General features: G+C 44.7%; 1 protein-coding gene across 2 annotated transcripts in view; it reads left to right on the top strand.

Annotated features, from left to right (window-relative positions):
* Positions 1-1,179: 1,179 nt before the first annotated feature.
* The window catches only part of LOC144141461 (glycosyltransferase 25 family member-like), a 41,450-nt gene continuing 16,542 nt past the window's right edge, over positions 1,180-26,087 (top strand). For both annotated transcript variants that reach the window (XM_077673027.1, XM_077673019.1), the window contains exons 1-6: positions 1,180-1,557; positions 4,318-4,546; positions 8,299-8,363; positions 12,769-12,838; positions 14,453-14,660; positions 16,851-16,961. In XM_077673027.1, the coding sequence (XP_077529153.1) occupies positions 1,352-1,557; positions 4,318-4,546; positions 8,299-8,363; positions 12,769-12,838; positions 14,453-14,660; positions 16,851-16,961 (889 nt within the window). In that variant the 5' untranslated portion in view covers positions 1,180-1,351. The remainder of the gene's footprint in view (positions 1,558-4,317; positions 4,547-8,298; positions 8,364-12,768; positions 12,839-14,452; positions 14,661-16,850; positions 16,962-26,087) is intronic.

Raw genomic sequence — 26,087 nt, 5'->3', positions numbered from 1 at the left:
ATCACACACCATCAAACAGCAAACTCTATTTAGGACGCTTGTGCCCATCAAACACCAAACTCTGTTTAGGGTGCTTCCAACTTTTCCAACTTTTGATTCATAAACACAATAAACCCGCCGCAGTCTTTGCTAACTATACGAATAAATCGGGACGGAAGCGTGCAGCAAGATACAATACGTGCCTTCCATAATGCATTGCTAATAATGCATAAGTACTTGCGTTATCAGAAGAAAGCAACGCACACAAACACGTACAGAATACCTAGAAATTGCAACGTCTTCGTCATTACTTTATAAAATCACAGGTTCCTTTCCCCGTGCGGTGGCACTCATTTACGCAGCCGTTATCGCAGGGACTCCGCAAAGTGATAAAAAAATTTCTGATCTCACTGATTTTGAAAGAAAAAACAGGGGATAAGTCGTCAAAAACAAGTGAAAAACACAATGATACTGTCACTGATTTGTTACATAAGATATATGTGATAATAGGTCACTAAAAAACAAAATAATGAACAATTATGTTGTTTAAGTGCTACACATATCTCAGCCAATATTTAATACATAAACAATGTTTTTTTTTCTAGCAAGGCTACAAAACCATCGCCTTGCCTAAAATAACGCAGAATCGCGAACAAGAACATCTGTAATAAATTAGGTACATTGCGTGCTTGCAACCAAGGATTTATATATACACACCCCCCTAACTTCGACACCCCCCCAAAAAGATTCCTCAACCACAAGCACCCTGCCTAGGGATTTATACAACACCCCCCCCCCCCCCCCAAACATCCCACCGACACCCCCCAAAATCGAAATTCTGCATAAACCCCTGCTTGCAACCACCCCGTAAACAACGCGCTCCGCCTAAGCGTTTGCCGAAATTCGTCTTTGTACCGAAACAACCGTATCCCGAAAGGTCCGTGTCCCGAAACGACCGTGTCCCGAAACGACTGTGTCCTGAAAAGTCCGTGCACCGAAAAGACGGTACCGAAACGCCCCGTACCGAAACGTCCTGTACCGAAAAGACCGGAGCCGCCCTAGCACGCACCGTCCGCGGCTCGCATGGCCCCGATATTCCTAGCGCCCTCTGGTAGAAAGAAGGCGAACCCGAACAAGTTCTCGATGGAGCTGCTCTGCTGCGCCTCCGAGGCGATCAGTCACCTCTCCTTCCTACACCGTGGCTCTGGATTTGATCCTTCTTCAGGTGCGCTCCCTCTGCTCCTACGCGCTCATCCGCATCTTCACACTTGTGATAACTTGCGCACCTGTCGACGGCAGTGGATAAACACGATCTAGGTTCGCTTCTCTTGTACCGAAAGGGCGAAAAAAAAGCTCGTTTTCGGGCCAGGCCATGGGATACCTTTCGATCGTGTTGTTTCCCGTGCTTTGTCTGCTGGCTCGGGTAGGCGTGGTGCTGTGTCTGGATTCCAGTGGGGACAAACTTGAGTCACCGACTCTGCTCATCGCCGTCATACTGAGAAACAAGGCGCACGTGTTGCCGCACTTCTTTGGATACCTGGAGCAACAGAGTTATCCCAAATCGAGAATAAGCCTCTGGTGAGTTGGGGTGATGGTCTTCGTTGATCGTGTAGGCATTGGCACATCGCGCGGTTAGGACGTGCGTGGTAAACATGCCACATTAAAAAAAAAAAAAATGCAACGAACCTGTTCTAATTTTGACTCTGCGACATATCGACCATGTACTGGAAAGTGCTTCATTTTCTTACGCAATGTGATTAAAATTTTGATGCTGAAACCGACATCTAACTTATTCAGAGGTGGGCGTGAGCGCGCGTAAAAACGCTGTGCATTTTCCGACGACGCAGGAACAACTGAGAGACGTTACTGTGCTCTGGAATTGTTTTATTTTTGATCCGTTGCAAGCTGCCCGTAATCCAACAGGTGTGAATTCACCTCCCGCCCGTCGCTACTGATAGTTAGTTCAGTGCGTTTATTTTCCTCGTGCGCGTATATGAATAGGAAAAGTTTGAATTACTGTTGCAAGAAACACAAAAGGCTGCAAAAACAACTATGCCACGTGGCACGAGGCTGCTGAGATGCCTTCTTTCTTTTTCTTGGCTGTTTAATAATCCAGCTCTGTGTTTTTATCCTCGAGTATGAAAAGGATATACTTAATTCACCATATTTCGCCTAAACCTTTGGCAGTAAAAATAATGTGCGTTGTGAGGCATGAACGAGGAAATGATGTTCATAGTTATGGACGTCGCTGAGTGGAAACGTTGTCGATTAAATGTCCGCATGGCTGTTTTTTTAACGTTGTCGCTGCATTTACTTTGAATGTTAAACTGTGCAGAACTTCGAAAGCTGCTTTTCTGCTTCCTTTGGGCTAACAATAATCTGGGTCAAAAAACATTGTGTGAGCTGTGTTTCAGCTCACAAGTACTCTCGTGTAAGTTTTCAGAGCACAAGCAGAAAGCATACACTTCACTTCATGTGGAGAGGCATACTGCCACAGTTCACTCTACTGCCACCGAGGCTTGGGGCTATAAGGGACTAAAAGCTTACTCTGCCAACAAAAATGAAGTAAAGTAACTTTATTGTAACAATAAAGTAACAACTTTATTGTAAAGGACACAATAATAATCTTCAATAGCGAAAATGTGCAACTGAACATGCTCCCAGGGCCAAACAAAAAGGCTACAGCCCATATACTGATTTGTCTGCCAGCCAATCCATACAGAGCAAAACAATTAGATACTTAAAGTTTTGTCTCCGCATCTGTCTATGCTTGAATTCAGTCATTGCAGCGCACAATGTAAAATAGAATTAGTTTGGCTGGGCCTTCAACTATCTTGCTAGTTAATCGTGCTGTAGTTACTAAGAAATTAATTAAAAGCCAGAAAGAAATGACACATCCACTCGTCCCATTGTCGTTTTACTTTTTCCTTTGTATTTTCACCTTCTGTGTACGGTGCAGCTGTGCTGAGCTCTGTCATGCTGCTTCATGGTGGTGTGCTTTCTATGAGATTTAACATCCAATTTGTTGCACTTCCTGGCACGGTTCTACTTCACATGAGGCCGGAGCTTCGACTGCCAGCCATGGCAGCTTGATTTCCGTCTGAGGCTGTGGACGACAGTGCGGTGCATGTAAATGATTCTCATGAGGTCAGAATTGATCAACTACGGTACGCCTCATAGACCAGGTTGGATCAGTGGCACCTTGAACCCAAATTCAAAATTTTTCGGCAAACTGATATTGGATGTTAAAATGGCTTGCGTGGCCCTAGTTAGAGATGTGAAGGCAAAAGATGAATGCGCCCATGCATACAAGTCTACACATTCTTCAACACACCCCAGGGGTTCTAAATTCATCCAAAGACCATTCACTGTGGCACACAATTTAACAGTCATTTCTTTGGCGTGTAAACTGTCATCAAAGGAAAGTGTCTGCCTGTCTTAGCACAATGTTCTAGAATGGCTGGCACAGCGCCTGCAGCCTATGATCACCACGCTCTCTGTGAACGATACAAGACTCCGTGAAGAGCGCGTGAAGCTCCACTGCTCATCCGACACCATCTAGATAACAGAAGTGTGCGTGGGCTTCTTGCGTTAGTCTAGAAGGAGCATGTGGTGTACAGCAGGCAAATATGATTATTTTTTTCTCTTCCAGAGGAAGATGATAGAAAATGTGATAACTGCCAGTGCACAGCCTGCTGTCGGGAACGCCGCACCTTTTTTCTTCAAGTCTGAAAAAGGCTGTGTAAATGGGTGCATCGTCCCACTGTGATTGAAGGGCTGCCATTATGTAGCAAGTGGGGACCTGGAATAAAGGAATTTGCCCTCAACGCCATTTTTAGCAGGCCCATAATTCGGTGCACTTGTCACTACAGCTCATATAGTCCCCCACTGAAACTCTGGGGCACTTGTTGCTTGCATCTTTTCTAAGGGATATCTCGAGCAGCTTTTTTGGGGTTTTGTTTAGTTTACTTGATGTGGAGAGATAGTAATTGTTTGTGTTTTTAACATTGTGGTAAATAGTGATAAATCTTAATGCTTTGGCACCGAAGAAGAGAAAGGCAGGAGCTCCTTTTATTGCTTCCGAGTGTGTATTTAAAAAAATTCTTTTGCTGTTTTTTTTTGTAATGATTTCTTGAATGTACAGTAGAACACCACTGAACTGTGCCTGACGTGGAAGTGAAAAGGAAGTTCAAAACTACAGTGCGGTGTAACCAGTTGTTGCAGACTTTGGAATGATGACTTAGGCATTTCCCGTGAACTATCGAGCATTAACGGAATACAGCAGTGCTGTGCGTGCATTATATCTTCATCGTTCATTTGTATGATGCACCCCTGCAGGATCTATACGGACCACAATGTTGACCAGACAGTCGACATGGTCAACACATGGGCAGAGACGATGTCTGACGGGTACCACAACATCAATATCACCAACGAGGATGCTGACAAGTTCTTTCCCGACGAAGAAGGTGCCCAGAAGTGGACACCGGAGCGCTACTGGCACGTCATACGTCTGCGGGAAGAGGCCATCCATGTCGCCCGGTCGCTGTGGGCAGACTTCATCTTTGTGAGTTTGCCGAATGGCACGTGTAACAACAACAGGGAGGTAGTTATTAAAGAGCTAGTTAGGCTCGTTGCAAGCCTGCGGCTTGCACTGTGCAATATGTTGAGTCAAGGAATGAGCCAGCCCTTCAGGGTGAGAATAAAAGCTAAGTGATTTTGAGCTTGCAATCAGAGGAATACGTTAGGCGAGTTGGTCAAGTGCTAATGCGCAAAAGCTTCGATGAAGCAAACTACAGCAGCATGAATGGTCGAGCAAAAAGGATGCAGTTGCATGCTGTTAAATATTAAAACAAACCCGCCGCGGTGGCTCAGTGGCTAAGGCGTTGCGCTGCTGAGCACGAGGTCGTGGGTTCGGTTCCTGGCCGCGGCGGCCACTTTTCTGATGGAGGCGAAAGGCAAAAACGCCCGTGTGTACGAGATTTCGGCGCACGTTAAAGATCCCCAGGTGGTCAAAATTAATCCGGAGCCCACCGCTACGGCGTGCCTCATCACCTGCGTTGCATCGGCACAATAAACCCTACAATCAAATATTAAAACAATGGAGGCAACTTAATGAAATAATATTCCTATTCTAGGTATTGTGTTGCATACAATACTAGCTAGTATGGGAACAGGGTTGCTTTGTTCTAGCCGATACCCATTAGCGAGTGCTGACTTGTTAATGACATGCATGAAAAATAGTTATTGTTATTTTCTTGTTTGTTTAGGTTGCTTGGTGAGGGGTTGGAATATTAATGCCCACTATTTAGAGACCTTGATGTGTGGTAGCCAATGCTTTGGTGTACAAGTAAATCATTCTTGCGGGGGAAAAAGCAACAACAACAACAAAAAAGGAAAGGCTATATTTGTGCTTTAATTTTCTCTTTCATTATTTTTATTTTGTAAAACACATCTTTAACCTTTCCAGTAATTAAATTCCAAAAACAAGTGCTTGCTGATATTGCAATGCCTGCTATAAATAAGCTTCGTTTAGAGCAAACGGTCTGGTCGCTTGGAAAGATATTCGACAAAAAAGTAAAATGGGCATGGTTGTTGTAATGAAAATTCGTCCTGTAAATTACGGCAGTAGGCTGCCCTTGGACGCTGCAACGAAGTCTGGTATCTGATTCTGATAAGTCCGTTTTTACTGTGGCATTAAAAAATAATACGAGGGATCTAGAACTGGTAACAGAGGTAATTTTTGGATAGGGCAGAAGAAATGTGCGCTGAACCAGTAGAAGTTCATTTGAAATGTGGAATGGGGAAAGTGGGGGGAAGTGGGAGAACTGTGGTGGCTCAGTGTCAAAGCACTGTGCTGCTGAGCACAAGGTCGTAAGTTCAGTACCTGACCACGGGGGCTATTTTTGTAATGTAGGGAGAAAACAAAACATGCTGGTGTATGCAAAATTTCAGCACGTGTGAAGATCGCCGGAGAGTTGAATCTATATCCCTCCGCTAAGGCACACCTCACAGCTGAGGCTCAGCTTCAACATATAAAGCCGAAAATTTGACTGTTTTGGGGAAAAGTGTTAAGTTTTTGCAGTTGGCACACGCGCATTGACCCTAGACCTGGTCACGCCTAAGGTGGCTTGTTAGCGTGCAGAAAGCCAAAGTTGGCTGGCAAGGACATAAGAAAAACAAAAGTATCATAAAAACACATGCTTCCCCCCTCCTCCCCCTCTTCAGTTTAGTTTTTCATCCTCTTCACTTCGTTTTTCATTCCTTTCACCTCCCTGTGTGAAGAAGTGGTGGTTCTCTTCAGTGAATGTGGTGGAAACCCCATCTGGGCTTGTAAAGGTAATGGGGAACTTGGCAGACAACGGGCTGAGGATTACTGTGTTTACTCTATTCTCAGCACCCCGTTTTTTCATGGTCGCGATGCCTAAAGTGAGGGGGGTGTTTGGATTTTAAAAATCTAAAATCTAAATCTAAGTGAATATTAAAGCAAATAAGCACAGACAGTGAACTGCTTATACTCAGTCGCTCCCACTACCACTTGAGTGTGCCGCCATCGCTTGAGCTGCTGCTTTCAACATCTCGCTGCAAGTCACCTTCTGTACTGTCGAAGTGGTTTGTAATCTAACATTTCTTAAAGGACCCATGAAGACAAAATACAAGTTGGGTTTATTAGAAAGACTGCTTAGTCCCGATAACAATGATACCAATATCATCGCAATCTTCGAACAAATAACGGAGATATTAAAGAAAACGTGTGAAGCAGTCGCGACCCCCTAGCCAATTTCCCGCAACTTTTCTATGACGTCACGGAAACTTGTTTGTGCGATTGGCAGCCGCCTAACTGACCTGTCGCGACGACACATGACTGGACGTCTGTAATGGGGCCTCTAGTTCAATTTAACCGCATCACTTGAATGCTAACGTGCAGTTAACGCGTTGAAAATTATGTTTTATTGTTGGCCCGTATGACGTCATTCTTGCTCATAACACATCACTGTGGCGCAAAATTTGAAAGTTTTTAAATACTTCTTGCTTTTTCTTCGTTAAAAAAACATCTTTTGTGGATGTAATGGAGCTGAGTGAGATACTGAATCCTAGTTCTTTCAAATTAAACGAAGTTGTATTTTCTCTTCATGGCTCCTTTAAATTGCTTGGCCATAATGTCAACTTGAACCCGCTTTCACGTGTCTGAAATCCACCTTGAGATGGTTGATGTGGACGCTTTTTGCAGCTTTCCCTTTGTGTAGTGTCTTCTGTCATGTAGTGTTGGAACGCAGCAACACGAAACACAGCCGGGCTAGGCCTAGCAAGTAGAGCGTGTGCCTGACCATGCAAAAGAAGCCTAACAGCTCCAGCTCATGAACAGAGCGGCAAGCACAATTGGTGACCTGGGCAATGTGCGCTTCTTTGCAATGAAGGGTGCTTAGATTGGCACGTATCTTTCTTTCCAAATTATATTTCTGAAGGTAGAGGTGGGTGCTTCTAATTGGGGGTGCTTAGAATACTTTGCTGTTGTGGCTGTCGTTGAATATGCTAGTTTCAAGCACACCTTTTAAGTGCTTTCTTGTGCAGCTTTGGTGTCGTACAGAACAGCCAACTTCATGGCGTGCATTTCTTAGAGAAGCCGGAAGAAAACAAACCTTTTCTATTGCCGCCAAGTTATAATGCAAAGAAAAAGAGGAGGGAAAATATTGCAGAAAATCTTATGGGCCCCCATTTGAAAATGGCTGCATGAGAGATAATGGCATTGCTTGTCCTTGTGTGGCAGTGGAAGACAAAAATTAATGTTAAAAATAAATGGCTTAAAAAATTGGGCAAGAAGGGGGTGAATGTGGGCAAATATCTCATGATGCTTTTGTTTTTGTCCCCCCTGTGTGCAGTTAGTGCCGATATCAAAAACGAACTAGACTGCGTGGGTGAATTACTGAAAAAATTTACTTCACATGCCCTTGAGCTGTTAGTTCTGGCAGCGTTCTGTTTGCTGTTACTACTTTTTCTTTGCTGGTTTTTCAATTTGGAGGTGCCAAATCTCAGTCATTGTGATGACATGCATGCTGGTGTATTCTTTCCTGTCTGGTGTATCAAGAAAGAATAATGGAAATGGGGTACCAAACTATGTATGCTCAGGTGGTGCTGTAAAATTGGCCTGTTTGAATTTTGGGTTACACCCAAAATTAAAAAAAAAAATTGTGTGTGTGTGGGCAATTTCGTCAGTTTCTGTTTCTTGGTTGTGTAAGGGAATAATGGAGCAAAAGGGTAATCTAAAGTAGCAGTGGCTTCCGATTCAGTTCACTAAATGATTACTTGTGCCTGTTTCAGTTCCTTGACGGGGATGCGCTGCTGTCAAATCCAAGGACAATACAAGACCTTGTTGAAGAAAACAAGTACGTTGCGCACTGCAAATGATGCCACATGCTGGCAATGCTGCACATTACTAGTATATCGGTGGGGGAGACCACACCTACTTCGACATGCACTTAGATAAATTTCACCTAGGCCAAATTTAGTATAACAATCCCTTCTAACTTGAAAGGGGAAGGCCATTTGTAAGCATTGCACTGACAAGTCACTGAAGACCGAACTGGGTCTGACTTTTGTCAGTACTATGCTTACATGTTGCTATTTGGCACAACTCAAGCTAATCACACACCAGGTCTGCCTTTGCTTCTCTTAGGCAGCTGTTACATTTGAAATTACAGTAGACTCCGGCTAAGACAAACTCGGTTAACACGAACTCCGTGGTTAAGACGAACAATACTTTTGCTCTCTCGTAACGTCCACTATACAAAAAACCTCTGCTTAAGACGAATTTCTGATTATACAAACAAATTTTCACGGTCCCTTCGAGTTCGCCTTAATGGGAGTCTATTGTATATTGTATTTGGTTGGAAGCTGAAACACGTAATGTCAATTATATAAAAGAAGCAGTAGGGGGCAGCACGTCTTGCATACGGTCTGCCACAGCTGGGTGAACCTGCAACATTTAAGAAAATAATCACCAGAAATGAAGCTTCTGTGTGTAAATTACTTTGTTTTACAATAATCGCTTCTTGGTCAGCAAACCTGATTTTCAAACTAGCCACCAGTTGGGTGGCAGTTAGAGTAGTTATTGTGGCATCTCTCAATACAATTCTGTCGCCCCCACTTTGATTGAAGCTCACCAACTTTGAATATGTTTTTGGCATGCTATTGTCTTTGAGTTTCTTTTTCATAACTGTTGACACATAGCACGACGCATATGTGGAAAAGCTATCAATGAAAATAAAAGTTAATAAAAAATGGTGCAAAGTAGATCTCTAAGCCAAGCAAATGGAGTTGAAATAAGCATTGCCTTAGCCTGTTGGTGAACTTTTTCAAGCTGTAATTTTCGAATTGTATATAGGTATTCACAATTAATTTCTCATCACGTCAGCTACACACTTGTGGATAGCCGAAATCTATTTTCTGTCAGGGCTTTTAACTGCTCTTGTTACTGTTTTGAATGCCCTCTTCTAGAACTCTGGTGAGACAGCTTCCATTGTTACGGCTGCTTTAATTCGCACCACTAGAACGCTGTTTTTTGTCTCAGTAAGATTTCTTGCAGCACAGGGTACACCGGCAACATGCATGAAATGTCCATGTGCCGAGATTTTCAGAACATTTTAAAGTTTCCCAGGTGGTCAAAATTGATTCAGAGCCCTTCACTATGGCACGCCTCATAGGCCGAGTGTAGCTTCAGCACACTAAATCCTATAATCAATCAATCGACACTGTGCATGAAGTTTTGTATGTGTGATTCAAATTTCAAAAACCAGGCAAAGGCAGTATAGTGCATGTATTTGGGTGCATGGGGTAACACGAAAATCAATCGCAGGAACACGGGCAATGTCTAGCAAACAAAATGTCGCACCCTTCATCTTATGGTTTGGTTGCGTGTAGAGCTTTGCATTTGTTTCTAGATGTAATTGCAAAACCTATTTGTTTTTTGAAGTTTCAGTGACTGCAAGTAAATTTCTTTTTTTAAATGCGTACATGGTACAGCTTTACTCACTTTCTCGCAAAGGCACTTTTAAAGTGCAACTCCGTGTTTTTCCAAATGGCGTTCACAAGAATAACTGCAACTACAGTTCTGTGTTTATTTTTCTTCAGATTGGGGGGGGGGAATTCTCTGGCGTTTACTGTAGTCTTTTTTTTTTTTTTCTTGGAACTGTTGTTTGAGGTACCTAACATTAGGGCCGGGAACAGAGAGATGTTTATTGAGGCTTGTGTTGTCTGCCTATGGGTGTTACTAATAAAAATTGGTGCAGAAAATCACTCACCTTACGTTACACAACTTGGCTTACTCCGTATGTACTGGTATGTACATACCAAAACACTTTACAAAATGAATAAATAGAAAGAAAGTTCTCTAACTGCAATGCCTGTGGGGACGCGACATCAATAATTGAACTCCCTGAAAAAAGGTAAAATTAACATTAGCATTGCGATCTATTTGGCTTCTATAGGAGCGAGCTCCTTGGGGTAGGGAACACAAGCAAGAAAATGCATGTTCTTTATTCATGCTTAACACAGGAACTACACGAATATTGAGGTATGTTTTTGACTAGACCACGGCCATTCATAGCTAAATGCTGTCCAGATGCTTCACAAGGTAAACTTTTGTTCAAGGCGCCTTGTAGAGTCAATATTCTACAAGCGCTACACTCAAACATGATGATGCTGAAGAGTTTACAGCAGGAAAAAAACAATCTACTAAAATAAAAACAATCTATTGAAACAATTTACTGAAATTCCCTAGTAGACAAGCACATGTGTTTTGTGCAGCTGAGGCTGTCTCTATTCAACAAAAACTGAAATTCAAGTTGTTGTTTTTTCACCACTTCGGAAAAATAACTGGCTTGGTGGTTACTTCGCAGTGTTAAAAGGCGCACACCAAAAACCCCGATCCATAGGTATAACACAGCAGGACATCGGAATTTCTTTTTGTGATGTACCATGTGAAATGGCTGTTGCTTGCTTATTTATCTAACTTGTCAGTTGAATAGCTGTTCAAGAATGTAATAACAACTGGAGAATGTGGCAACCTAAAGGATAAATTTCACTGTATTTTGGCGATTATGCAATTCTGTATCTGTGGTTTGGGATACATTGATTATGTGGGTGAATTTCCAGCAAGACCTAGACTGAGCCTTAAAATTTTGCCTGTGTCTGTCCACCCTAATCCTGCCCAGCAGCTGTTCCTCCGGCAGCTTCTGCACGCCTTCTTCACCTTACCCTGACAGCTTAGTCCGAGTCACACTGAGGGGCTTTAAACAAAGCATCGAGCTGAAAGTGGAACTTAGCAGTTCTGGTGCTAGCATAACTTAATTACGCCGGCTCTGTATCTAGCAGTGTAGTGAAACGGGCTAAAGTTGTGGCTACAGCTGAATCGCAGACTGTGGTTTTCGGCTTTTGTAGTGAGGCTGGATGCACTAGTACAGCTGCTAGGCCCACCCGCGAAGGGCCATCCTCTCTGTGGGGTGGCATTACGACTGGGCGTATTAGCATCACCTCTTGGGGCATAGAACATTTGGGGTGGGGTGTTAGCGATTGTTTTAAAGGGGCCATGAAGACAAAATACAACTTTGAGTGATTTGAAAGAACTTGTCTGTACCTTACTCAGCTCCATTTCAGCCACAAAAGGTGTTTTTCTAACCAAAAAAAAAACAATAAAAAAACAATAACTTTTGAAAAAATTTCAAATTTTGTGCTTGTGCTACAATGACATGTCATGGGCAGATGCGATGTCATTTGGGCCAGCATAAAAACATAATTTTCAATCTGTGAACTTCATGTTAGCATTCAAGTGACGCGATCAAATGGAACTAGCGGCCCCACTAACATCACCCGGTCATCTGCACTAGCGATGGGTTAGTTAGGCAGCCGCCAATCGCACTAGCAAGATTCTGTGGTGTCAGAGAATAGTTGCCGGAAAGTGGCTAGGGAGTGGCCACTGGTTCACATGTTTTCTTTACTATTTCTATTATTTGTTTGAATTTTGCGATAAAATTGGTACTGTTGTTATCGGAATAAAGCAGTCTTTCCAATGAACCAAACTCGTATGTTGTCTTCATGGCCCCTTTAAGCCCGGTAATGGGCAAACGGGTCCTTAGATTGAAGTTCTGTAGACACGAAGGGGCCCCTAATGAACTGGTTTATGGAGATGTAGCGCATGTTTAAAGTGCTTGTCTTTTTTTTTTTTTTTTTAAAGGAAGAGCAATATGATTGAAACACATTTCTGCTCTTCAGAAAAAAATGAAGTTGCAAAGGAAGGAAATTGATGGACGTGTTTTCTGTTCTATTACATGTTTCAACTCACTGTACTTGCTTGAGAGACTGCGAATTTGTTGAAACAAGAACTAGACTAACTCATGGAATTTGTTGTCTGCCTGCAGTCAGTCCCTTATTCTTCGTGGTGGTGCACGCTCGCACCTGTACACACACTTCTGCAGCTAAGGGAGGACAAGAAATATAGACAGTAGTTTGTGTATTGTCATGTAATTGAACTTCACTCTATGTGCAGAGAAACTGCACTATTTAGTTCAACTTTTTTATGTTCTATTTCACCCTAAGCTCACATTTTCATATCAGAAGAAAAATTTGCTCTTTGGAGTTATTTTGTTTTTTTTAACAACTGGATTTGGTCTAGGATCACAAAATTGACCACCTAAGGGCCGGTTGTTGCTGTTGCTATATGCTAGAAGTACATGCCAGATGGCTGCTCGCATTAGTGCCAAGCAGTTTTAATCCTATTGTGTATTGCTCGTGCAGAACCGTCATTGCTCCCATGCTGGACTCCCGCAGCGCCTACTCCAACTTTTGGTGTGGCATGAATGAAAAGGTACGTTCACTTTGCTATGCTGAGTAGTGCTTGCTGAAGTACACTGCGGGCACCTTATCACTTGGCTCGAAATGAGGTTCACACAGGCACGGGTAACTAATGGAGAAGTTGTATAAATACAGCCCTGCAGCAGCTTGCAAGGGCTTACAGCATTGTAAATAAAATAAATAAAACACCCACCCCTGTGGCTCAGTTGCTAAGGTGTTGCACTCAGAGTGCAAGGGTGCGAGCTTTTGTCTGATGGATGTGAAAAACGAAAACGGCCGTGTGTCAAGATTTTGGCGCGTGTTGAAGATCTCCAGATGATCTAAACTAATCCGCAGCCAGCCGCTACAACGCACCTGCATAACTTTGGCACATTAAACCCTATAAATTTTTGAAAATAAATAAAATACTGTTCAAGATGGCAAAAACTGACTTGCACGATAGCGGCAAGCCACAGAAGGTTATAAGAGGACAGTGAAAGCAGGGCAGCCCCTGTCTGTCATAAACCATCAAGGCTTATGATCGGGTTGCCAGCAGGCACTGTATTTAATGAAAAAGTCAGCAGGGGGTGCGGATGTGATGCCATTGCAGCAGAAATAAAATGTGATGTGGCTTTTTTTTATCGCAGTTTTTAGAGTGCTGCTGTGAGCAGTATGTCTTCTTTTAGGAGTAATTGCCTCTTGAGCTGGTAGTTGGAGAGCATATAAGGCTGTCACAGCTCGTTAGAATGCCACTGTTTTTCTCTGAGCATCGTTCATCAAGAAACAGCCAGGTCGTGCCACCTGTATTTTCCTTGGCTGGATCATTGCAAAATGTCTTTTGCACTGGCATTTTTCCCTCACTTTTTTAAACAGTATGGCCTTTGGCAATATGGAGAATGAAAAATAACTGCAGGAGCACTGTCAGTCTCCCCTCAACAAATAGGTACAGCAGCAAGACCACTTTGATATGTAAAACATCTTCGGCCAAATGAATTCTCGAAACAAATAGATTCATGGGTAAATTTCTTTAAAAAAAAACGTAAAGGATCATAAAAATCTCATTCACACTGAATACTGTTTGGCTCTGTGGTTTTCAAGCATGGATATCACATCCTTTTGAACTGATTTGGGGGGCCCTTATAGAGGTATAGTGGTGCAAAGGAATAGGTTTGCACAAAAGACGAGGATGAAGATAGGGAGGACAAGACGAGCGCAACTTCCAACTTTATTTTGCATGAAATAACAACACACATACATATTGGGTGATGTGGCTGTGGATTGGTTGCGGGTGATACCGGTGGGGTTATTATATATGTGTGTTGTTATTTCATGCAGAATTAAGTTGGAAGTTGCGCTCGTCTTGTCCTCTCTCTCTTCATCCTCATGTTTTGCGCAGACTTATTTCTTCATACGTCATGAACCAACTAGCCAGCAATCAAGTCCTACTATGAGATATATAGATGTGTTTAGAGCAGCTAAATGTGCTAAAGGGCAGTTTTTTGTGCATTGCTTTACTTGTGTGCATAGCTGCCACAAAGTTTAAGTGTTCTTCCCTTTTCCCACAATACATTTCTCTGGAGATATGCAAAAGTAAACAGCAAATGCTGGGAGGGGGTATGCAATATAGAACAGGACGTTCTGTTTCCAGGGTTACTATGAACGCACGGATGAGTACATGCCAATCTTGGAGAAAGAGAAGGTTGGTGTGTTTCCCGTGGTGATGGTCCACTCTGCGACACTGATCAACTTGAATCACGCGGACTCCCGCAAGCTGACGTATGACCCAAGAAAGCTGGAGGGCTACACAGGACCAAACGACGACGTCATCGCCTTTGCACACTCTGCCAAGTTTGCGGGTGAGGCTGTGCTGTGAAAGTGTCAGCTGCTGGACTGTGCTTATGGGAAGTGTGCAGTGCACTTGTGGTCAAAACAAAGCAAAGCGAGCAACAGTGGGGTCTGATCAGACATTTGTGGGTTTATGGCAGTAGGATATTAAAGTACAGTGTGTGGGCTAACGTACGGGATAGCGGAGGACCCCGGCTAGCTTCGCTAGAGAACGCTACGCGCCATACACTGGCCCTGCGGAATCCGAAGACTCGCGCACGGGTTTGGGTACTCGCATGCGGTAGACAGGTTCCGGCAATCCAAAGTCAGGCTTTATTGCCTGGCAGATACAGGGCATATACCAGACAACACAACTATCGCTTGCGGGGAGACAGTGGCTCCTGTCGCTCGCTCAAGCCGTGGGACTCAGACCTCGATATCCGTCATCACACCCGGGGGAGCATTTGAGACATCCCGTGCGACCGATCAGGGCAGAATCTCTCAGCAGAGTCCGTGGAGCCAACTGGGTGATTTGGTCGGATTCTGTTGGCTCGGCAGTGCCTATTCCGAATGCCCCGATGACGGTGACCCCAGTTGGCTCCACGGACTCGGCTTAGAGATTCTGCCCGATTGGTCACACGGGATGCCTCCCCTGCTCCCATGGCTTTGATGACGGATATCGACGTCCGAGTCCCGCGGCTTGAGCGAGCGACAGGAGCCACTGTCTCCCCGCAAGCGATAGTCGTGTTGTCTGGTATATGCCCTGTATCTGCCAGGCAATAAAGCCTCACTTTGGATTGCCGGAGCCTGTCTACCCCATGTGAGTACCCAAACCCGTGCGCGAGTCTTCGGATTCCGCAGGGCCAGTGTGCGGCGCGTAGCGTTCTCTAGCCAGTTCGCATCTTTTCTTGTACAGGTTAGGGTAGAAATGTTCATTGTGGTAGAATAAACTCTATGAAGCTAAGAATAGGGCCATGTGATGCTTCTTTCCAATCTCTGGTGAGATGTGAACTGACAACCGCTCCTGCGAAATGCGGCTGTGTTAATCCTAGTTGTCATGCGAATTTCCTAAAGCACAGTACGATATGTACGTTCACTAGAATAAAATAGTGAACACAGCAAGTTGTAGTGCTCTCTCACTAACACCGAAGTATGCTAAATTGAAATTAAGAAATAATCGTATTGTGTTGTTGCATCCATTTGGTCACAATTACGTCAGCATCCTGGCCATTTTGCCCATGTACCGCAAACATAATGTAGCTCTTGCTGCACTTTTTCATGCATTGAGGCTAAAATGTTAGAGGATTTTATTAAGCAATGAATGACAAAATGACAAATGCAGTTCCTGTCTTTGGTTATAAAAATGCAGCTGAAGAGATGTTTTATGAAACACTCAGTTTGCTTGTTGACGTGTTTCTCCGGCCACTTCCATGGGTGCACTATCTGATCGCCTTTGATGCAGCTGAGCATGACCCTTGAGTGGCCACTGAGCATGACCTTTGAGTTTGAGCAGTGAACAGTTATGGCAAAATCCAGGCCTTGCACATCAGCGCAGCACACTCTTGCGGTGGACATCACCGTGCCATACAGGCATATGTCGGCAAATCTATGTCATACTCTCGTTATTTGAGAGCCATAAATTTTCTTCTGCTCAAGGAATTTTCACTGAAACTTCAGTATGCGACATATTTTTAAATGCTTGGTGACGTTCTGATTGAAGATTTTCCAGTAAAGGCACTCATTAAAAACTAATTATGTTGTTTTGACTAACTTGTTACTAATGAAAATGTGAATATGAGATAGTCGACACATTTTGGATTGTCATTGGTATACAGAACTTGGCAGTTGGGCTGCAGAATACGTACAAACATGTTTAAGGATGTTGTGAAAACTTGGCAACTGTGCCAGCTTATGAATTTTTCTCATGTCAGTTGCAGCTTGTTCTTAGATATCTGCTATAAGCACACTAATTTGTACTTGGAATGCTCTGTTGCATACTCCTTTATTTACATTGCATCTAATGGCAATGATGATGCTTTGTACATTGTTATAGAATTACTTGGTGCTGCTAAACCTGTGCGCCAGGTCTTGGTTGGCAGGGCTTACTAATGTGGGCCAGTGAAAAGGAAATAATTTTGCAGAAATCACCCCATTAGGTGTAATTATTGTGTGTGATAGTGTGTGCTGCGTGCTACCAGCAGCTTTGGTTTGCTCCGGTGCAGGCGTGGAGTTGTTTGTCAGCAACAAAGACCTGTATGGCCACATCTTGGCTCCCACTGAGTCCCCTGCGCAAGAGGCAGAGGAACTGTTGAACCTCAAGCTGGACGTCACAGGTGTGTGCGAATTGGAGCAATTGTATTTCCCTCTTGTCGTCATGTGAGGTATCTAGGGGCCAGCCTGCTGGCCTGCCACAGTTCTGCATGTGGATCTCTGTCAGTGTTCCCAAAACCTGGTGCCTCCTCTCCCCATTTTGTTGTTGCCTCCCTAGGGGTTGCAGGGTGAGTGGTAGGTGGGGACGATGAAAAGAGACTAGGAAGTTGGGGAGGAGTAGTTCTTTCTTTTGCCTTCTCCACCCACTACCTTTGTAGCCTCTCGTGTGCAACAACTGTGGGTACTCCTTTGGCCCGCGAATGCTGTGGCCAAAGAAGGTTGCCAGTTTTAAAGTGGAAGGCTTTGTGTGAATCCTGACAAGGCTGTTAAGTTGCACACCCAAATTCGAATTTGCTGGTACAGGGGAAGAAAAGGGTTATTGAAAAGTTTCCTCTTTCAAGTTAGTAGCAAAAGTTCAGCCCATGAACAGCAGCAGATGCTGGCATTTCTCTGCTACTCAGTCAGATTACTTGGCTGTCTGCTTCCTTTTGCAGTCCAGGGAGAAACAAGTGTCAAATGTATAGCATAGTATGCAACGGTCGAAGGTTACAGGTGTTGTGGCGACTAATGGAAACAAATAAACTCTTAATGCAATTTAAGGCCTATGCCACGAGACGCAGCACTATCTGAGGCCGACAGCTCGCACAGCAAGAGTGGCAAACAACTTTCCCCTGCGTGCCGATCAGAAGTGATTCAGACATGCAAACTGGCTATTCGCCCCGAGCGCGAACACAGTCGGCCCCTGGCGGCGGCGAGACGAACCGCTCCTAGTGTGGATGGCGCTCTCGCGTCGTCTGCTTTTTCACGTTGCGTGCGGCGCAAGACGCGTGCTGCACACGACAAAACAACCAATATGTGTGCTCGTTTGGCAGTAAGCAATGACATAGTTACCTCTGCTTGCGCATTTCCTCTAGAAACGCAATAATCAGCGGCCGTTGCGGGTTAATGCGCTGGTTTAATTCCACGAAACATCTTCGCCGTGGTCACCGCTTGAGTGTGAAACGTGTTATAAACATTGCTTCCACACATTGCACTTTTCGTATTGTTGAGTGCAGTCGTCTGCCGTTTCGGGAACGTTGAAGGGGGCTTTTTGAAAGCTGGCGTGGTGATTAGTTAAAGGATAAAAGTTTAGTACGCGAAACGGGTAAAAAGCGACAAGACATGTGCATACGCGTGCAAATTCCACACCCTTGTAAAATTGCGCTGTGTCCTTATAGAAAGAAGAAACAAACAAAAACATTTACACTGCACACGACCCGTGCGCTATCGCCCATATATTATCGGACACGTATTTTACACCCGCAAGCGCCTGTGTGATCGTGTCCTTCCCGTACCTTTTCTAAAATAAATACCCTTTTTGGACTGTCGTTGTTTATACTAAGGAGGAGGAATAAACATTTATTCAACTCTATCGAGTTGCTAATTTTACTTATTATTCAAAATACGTTTCTATGGATACGCAAGAGTATTTAGGGGGGATTTTTCGGTAAAATTAAGCAGTTGTGAGCTTGCGTCTGTCATGTGGCATTACTTGTGTCATTGTCATATATATCCTTTTCAAATCCGACATGAATCACTTTGTCCAGAAACGTGTCTCACTCAGCATAACCAAATGCCTAATATGGCCACGTCTTAACATTTTTTCCCACAATGCTTGCTTTCAATATTTGAAAATATTCAATGCTTGCTTTCAATTTTGAGAAAGGCGAGCCACAATTCCTGGACAATCTCGGACCAAAGGGGGGTTAATCAGTTTTGAAAATACGTGTTAAAGTACTGCTTTTTCACCGCTACAGAACACAACGCCTAGTGTAGTTTCGATTGTAAGTAATAGTGATAACCATAGTTTGGCTTTTCGCGTTACATGCGTTCTCTTCTCGCTGCTCTTGCAACGTTGGCAGGACCCCCCTTCCCGAAAAAAAAAACGAAATGCACAGAATTTTATTTTTTAACCAATCCTCAAAAAGTAAATGCCAAGACAAAGGCGATATTCAGTTTACAAAACAAAGTAATTACCGGGAACCCGTTGCGCTTATTCGCAACGAGAAATAAAAAGGAAATGTTTTACTACGTCTGCAACAGCGCAACTTCATTTATTGCCATCTTTAGGGTTCGTAAGCGACCTTATACGCAAGAATGCAAACACATCTCGCTGTTGCAGGCACCTGTTAGATTTTAAAAGGAACGCAAATGGTCAACAGAGCAGCCGTTACAGAAAATTTGTGCTCACTGTGAGGTCCCAGAAGCTTGGTTTGCACACTGGAAAACTGCTTGTCACTTTGCGAAAACCTAGCTAAACATGAGATGTTGATTGTACTGCGTGCGTTTACAATTCAATTCGCAAGTTCACTTGCGACGAAAGCCGTAAATAAGTGACCCGAAACCGTTATTCATCAAACCTTCCTTCAGACTCGCTAAAATTTCATTTAAAAGACCCGTTAGAGCGGTTACATTTATATCTCTGCGCTGATCAAAATTCAGTAATCTTATGTTGCCTTTTGAACACACAAAAAATATAGTAAGCTCTTAAAAAGAATTTCGGGGCAGTTAAGTAGTGTTACCATTTCAGGGCATCCCACAAATGCAAGAATGCGTCATGCTACCAGTGAAAGCGATTGAGATTGTCGTTGTAAACTGAATTTCAGAGATGGAGGCTTCCTTGTTTGTTTCTATTTATGCTTTTATTGAAGGCTCAAAGCCATACTCGGGAAAGATCGAGCTTGCTACGAGCCACAGCGTACAAGTTCATTGTCACAATTACGGCCATTCTGAGATTCCCGATGAGTCGTCGCTTTTTTTGGCGTAGTAGTGAAAACTGACTGCCGCTTCCATGCTATACATTGAACGTTGAGGAACCGAACTACAGCATACAACTCTTGTTTGCACCTTTCGTGCGCATATACGGCGAGAAAAAGGCACGAAGCGCGCCCACAGTGTGCATTCTTACGGGCCGCTCAGCGGAGCATCCACACTAGCAGCGCGACGCTGTCGCCACCTACATGTCGAGCTCGCGGCGAATAGGCCCACGCCTGATCAGCCACTGGCATGAGGCGGGAGTTGAGACATGGGATGTCTGTAACACAACAAAGCACATTTAATCTAACCGAACACACAGGAAAGGCATTCATGGCTTTGTGCAGGCACACTGCGTGCAAGTGTAACACACTTCAGTTGACACCCACTCTGGGGTTAGAGCTAGCTGACAATAGAAAAAACCTAAAATACATGAAAGAGAAAGCAAAATGGAGCTCACCAACACGAGCTCAAGAACAAGGCAAGAGTGAAAATCCAGCATACATTAAAGACAAATGAAGAAACAACTAAGCTCGCAGAAACAAGGTTGAGGGCAAAGTAACAATGAAAAGGGAGGGTGGGGGTGGCATACAAGCACACAACAAGCACAAGGACTTGGAAACTTAATTACTATGGGAGGAGTGTATGACACAGGTACGCCAAAGGGGTTTGGCATCATGTGTCATGCAATTTATGTAATGAATTACAGCAATGAAGGGGGCAAGTAGTGACGAGAGTTCTGGCATGAGTGGGGGAGGGCTCAACTTTAGTTGACGGGCTCCTGTCTGGAGGAAGAGTTGGCTTCCAGGCGTCTGCGGTGGGGTACTGTTCTTCAGCGATGCAATTCAGGTTCACTCAGACCGCACACTGTTCACCTTTGGGAAGCTTTAGAGTCCCAAGATCACGGCTGTCGTTGAACCGGGGTGATGCAATTCGGATTCATTCGGACCACGCATGGTTCCCTTCATGAGGAAACCTTTGGGGCCCCGAGATCACTGCCATCGTCAAGATGGGCCCCCAACACAGCCCTCACAGTCAAACGCTGGGGCCTGGCCACCTGTGCAACCCATGTGGATTCTCGTTCCCTTCTCAGTCCAAAATGGCGAGAGTACAGAAAAACAGGGAAGGTGGGCACAAATTTTGCAACAGTAACATGTGCATGTGTTTGGAAAACTGGGGGCGAGATGATGTAAGGATGGGAAAGGAAAGGCCAAAGAACGATATTTGATATGCTGAATGTTGGTACCTGCACACCAAGGGTGGGGAAGGTTTTTCAGAAGGGCCCTGTATCCATGCAAAAAAAATAACAAGAAGAAAAAGAGAAGTGAGTTCTTCAATTTCCCCCTTCACACTCTCTCACCAAGATGACTTCGTTCCCCAGCAGTGGCTTAATCAATTATGTGATTCCCAGGAGTTCAGCATGCTCATGCCAATACGCATGCAAAGTGCCAGTTCACTGCTGCACATATATACTTTCTTCTCACTTCACCAAAACACTTAGTTGTGTCTGCATTCTGTTGCCAGAGTGCAGACACAAGAACAGGGAATCAGTTGTGCATATTTATTTTGAAATGCTTTTTTTTCTTCAATCTGCAAGCGCTCTCACTGGGCAGCCAAGCCTTGCTTTGGTAAAATTGTAGCAAATGTGAATGTAGACACTTTAGGTTTTTAGCAGCAAAGCTTGTTCAGCAAATCGTAATTTTTCGTGTCCGCAGTTAAAATACCAAGAAATTTCCAAGCGTGCGCATGTGAGCGCAAGCCTCACAGCGGCCACCTGGTAGATAACAAAACCAAAAAAATGCCTCGCGCTCGTGTGTGTGTGTGCCTCGCAACGACCACCCAGCGTCCCTTGCGCACGTTTGTCAAGCCAAGCATGCCCACCTAGGGAGATTGGCCAAGATTGGCCAAAAAAAAACTCCAGCATTCGCCGTAGTCGTGGCAACACTTGCTCAGAATGAGAAAGACTCCAGTGTTCATCGTAATTGTGGCAGCACTTGCTTGGAATGAGAAAGACGTGTCATAGCGTGCGCCCCTCCAAGGTGATGTCCAATGATTACTGGAACAAAATTTTGGCATGCATGTTGTCAATACAGGCAGTATAGGTTGTATTCTTTGGCATGGCACGCATGCGGTCAACCCTGCAAGTGCGCCGCCATGCATGTGCCGCAGTGTCTGTGTTACATCGGGCTCCACGAGATGGCAATACTTGGCCGCGCTGGCGCCCAATGGAGCACAGCACATGACAACACAAGCTGTTCCAAACTGTGCCGCACTGAGCACAAAGTAATATCTCGACGCCAAATAGTGTTCCGTGCAGCACTCTACGATCTACCTATTGCCAGACAGGGTTGAAATCATCGCACGACTAGGTATAGGGACCGGGCAGCTGGACGGGTGGCGCCACCACTCGGCGCTCCGCTCGTCAGTGGAATGAGCCGGTGCATTGGACTACACAGCCTCCCGTTGTTTTTGTCGTGTTTATTTCGGTGCTTTGTATGTTTTGGTGGCGTTGTGAGCAGACATGTGAGATGAAACGAAGTCTAAACAGATGTGTTGTGTTCTTAGATGCAGTAATGACTACGCAAACTTGTCGGACGCGTCTAAAGTTGGGTATCGGCTGCAATGGCAAGACCGCTTTTTGCAGCGATCTGCGCTTGGCTCCACCCGTTCTGAGTACGAATAAAACTACTATTATTAGTATTATTTTCTCTTCTTAAATGCACTCACGGCTATGCAAACATATTGGATGCTTGTAAGGTTAGGGAAGGGCTACATTGACACGAGCCCTTTTTGCAGTGCTCTGCGCCTGGTTCCGCGCGATCTCAGTAGGAATAAAACTATTAGCAATATTAGAATTCATTTTTACCACTTTAAATTATCTTCACTGGTTTCAATGAGTACGGTTTCCACTCCAGTCTTAGCGCTGGGATACCTCGAGACGTGTGCTTTAAATAGAAAGGCACCTGCATACGAGATGGGTAGCCGTGTAGCCGTAGAAATGTTGCGGTAGTTTACACTTTCTGTAACCGTGAGCTTTTACCTTCGGTTTTGGTGAGCGACTCTGTGACAGCATGGGAGCCTGAAAGCCGAAGTGGAAATCCCACGTTTGTGGTGGTCATTTTTAGGGATGGGCGGATATTGATTTTGAGGTTCGAAGCGAATTCGAAGCGAATAGTGATTTGGTCGAATAATTTCGAATCGAATAGTTCGAATAGTACACATTGCAAATCACGAAGACAAATGAGCAACTTGTGACCTGACTAATGTACACAATTTTTTCTAATAATTAGAACTCACGTAGGCACAGCATTGTGTAAAACTATTACCAGTTGAACATTTATTGCAAAATCTTACACACAGCTTTCCTTTGCTGTATTCACAAGTTTTCATGAAGAAATGCCTGTTGCGCCACATGCTCTAGGTGCAGCAGTTTCCGCCGGCTGCTCATTCACAAGTTTAAGCACCACCTAGAAACTCGCAGAGTTAAGCGCCGCCTAGAAGCTCCGCTAAAAAAAGAAGTATTGTAGCCACTAGTATCCTCGGCCGTAGCCAAGCAAAGCGCGGGTCTATTCGATTCAGCCTGCACCTTTTGAACCAGTTCACAGCGGTGCAAAGTGGGTTCCGCCATCGGCGGAACCAGCCCTGCACTTTTTTCGTCTGCTTCTGCACCTCCTCGGCAGGAAGTGCAGGCGAAGCCATGAACTCGTCCTGCACCCGTTGGCACCACCGGTGAATCGAACGGCGCGGTTCAGGTGCCGCGAGCTGCACCACTGAAACGAACGGCGAAGTGCCGCACCGCCTGAACTGGTTCACGTGGTGCAGGTGAAACGAATAGACCCCGCAAGTGGCTGGCCGCCATTTTGAATAGGCTCGCTTAGTGCGGCGTACTGCCGCACTGAGCGAGCCTATTCAAAATGGCGGCATGCCTATTCAAAATGGCGGCCTGTACAAGTCTGCTGGCTTGGTGCCGCTATGTTCAGAGCGGTGTCGTTTCAGTGCCGCCTTTTTTTTTTAACCTAAAGTGTGCTGGCGGCTGAGGGCTTCGTCGAACCTCTAGGCAAGGCAGCAACTCGGCAGTGCCGGCACTGATAACAGAAATGTCCGCGTTGGTGGGTCTTGAGCCAAGCCTGGGGTAACTCTCGGGAAGCTTGACCGAAAGGCTTGGCTTTTAGCTGCCTATTCGGGAGCATCGAATAATTCGAAAATATCGAATACCTGCATTCGGATCGAAGCGAATAACGAATAGAGAGCTATTCGATCGAATATTCGACAATACCGAATATTCGCCCATCCCTAGTCATTTTATCAAGAGCCAAAATTATTCACCAACTCAACAGCCCAAGCTACAAACCATCCACCATCCCTCCTCCCCTTCCCGTTTTACCACCTGCGTAGAATAAAGACTGGCACCGATAGTTAAAAAATGTGCAGTGTTAACGTCAGCCGGTGTTTTTTAATGCTTAAGTATTCTTTACAGAGTACCTAAAAAAATCGTGTAATGCCTGGTGAAGACACCAAAAACGCGCGATTAGTTGCCTCAAATATGGGTGCATGAGCCCGAGTCCTCCACCACAGACACATTTCCGACACGCTGGAAAAAGTTTAGATTTGGAGAGGGGGCATGGAAGTTCAAAATTAAACAGCAAAATTATCTAGCCCTCCGTCTAATGATTATGATGGTTGAACACAAAGCTTTCTTCGTGCGTAATCGAATGGGAAATGGTCAAAGTCAAAGACTCTGCGATCAAAAGACCAAACTGCGTGCTGGTCAAATTCGACGCTTAAATAGTCAAAGTTTAAATCCAGAAGGCTATCAAGGAAACCCATACGATAGAGCTTTGCGATAAACCATCATCGTCGTTAGACGGAGGTGTGCATGATTTTTCAAGTGTAGGTGGCAGCTTGTAAACCGAACGCAGCATTCAGTTGTGAAGCTGAGAACGGGTCTTGCGTCCTTCAGCCACGCAGGAATTCGTTTTTGAAAAACCATTTACCAACTAGCCAGCAACCATTGCAATTCTTGTAAAGCAATGCTTCTCCACGACAAGCAATAACATTCTACTATCATGCGGTATTTATTCTATCAACGATTCTCGATAACTGTAGTAAGAGCATTTCTGTGAAATTAAACACGTTTCAGCCGTATGTAATGAAGATACGGAAGCGTCGTCCGTCACAATTTCTGTTTTGATGTAAATCTTCGAAGACACCCTCCAACTTTGTCTTTCGCTTGTGCACGACGCCGGCGCCGTTTCGTCATCAACTGCCAAAGGCCAGCGCCGCAGCATTCCTAGATCGGTTGCTCACACCGGCTTTGTGGGAGCATTTAGCGGCAATATACTCCTCGATTCGCGAAACTGCATGCAGGCATGAAAAAATTGCATGAAGCAACGAACTTTCACTTCCAGCTTGACTTCCAGCTTGGCGCATTGAGCGTCGTCTGCTATTTGTAAATACTGAGTGTGGGCGTAAATAACACATGGCATGCCTCGTAAACGTTACATCCACACTCAAGATTTACCGATCTGAAAAATTCACGTGGGGTTACGTTCGCTTTGCAAGCCGCACCGCAGAAAAACGACAGAAAGCCATGCACAACTACGCTGCGCTGACCGCCACCGGCATTCCACTGACGAGCGGTTCACCACGGGCGGCGCTGTTCGCTGAACCGACGGTGGTGCCATACAACGGCCTCCCGGTCCCTATAGCGGTAAAAACTTTGGAGCCTTGCAACTGCTTCGTGATGGACAAGTCGCGTGCGTATGCTACTGAAAGCTGCAAGCCCATCACTTCTTTAAGTTCTGTCACCTGTTCAAAAGCAACAACAGAAATATTGTTGCCGACAATTTTGCTGTGCAGAAGCCAAACTCAAGTGATTTGTTTAAAGGGTGCTTGCGATTCGCCAGCGCTTGTACTGACTAGGGAGTGTGAGCACAGCGGGGGAGATGGCCTCACATGTATTAGCTGCTATGCTATCATCGTATTTAAATCAGCGTACGCGTGAAGCATTTCTTCAGAAGCATTTGATTTTTGTACTCAAACACGTATTAGTGGGCGCTTGTGTCGACATCCGTGGTTGCAGACAACTACAGCATCGGTTTCTAGCGCGCAGTGTAGCTTTCGTTCATAGCCGTGGTTTCATTCTCTGTTGATGCGAAATTCCCGAGGGCAAGGAGGACACGACCACATAATGTGAGTGCGATTAATAATAAATCGGTTAACACCACAGCCGTGCGATTATTAATAGATCTGTTAAAGGGACACTGAAGTGAATTTGTCAAGCTCCCGGTTTTGCT

The sequence above is a fragment of the Haemaphysalis longicornis genome, unplaced genomic scaffold (genome assembly GCF_048455015.1).
Source record: "Haemaphysalis longicornis isolate Haplotype H1 unplaced genomic scaffold, Haemaphysalis longicornis Haplotype H1 scaffold_1, whole genome shotgun sequence".
NCBI lineage: Eukaryota > Metazoa > Arthropoda > Arachnida > Ixodida > Ixodidae > Haemaphysalis > Haemaphysalis longicornis.
Note: the sequence above shows the minus strand (reverse complement) of the source record. Positions and strands in the feature narration are given on the sequence as shown.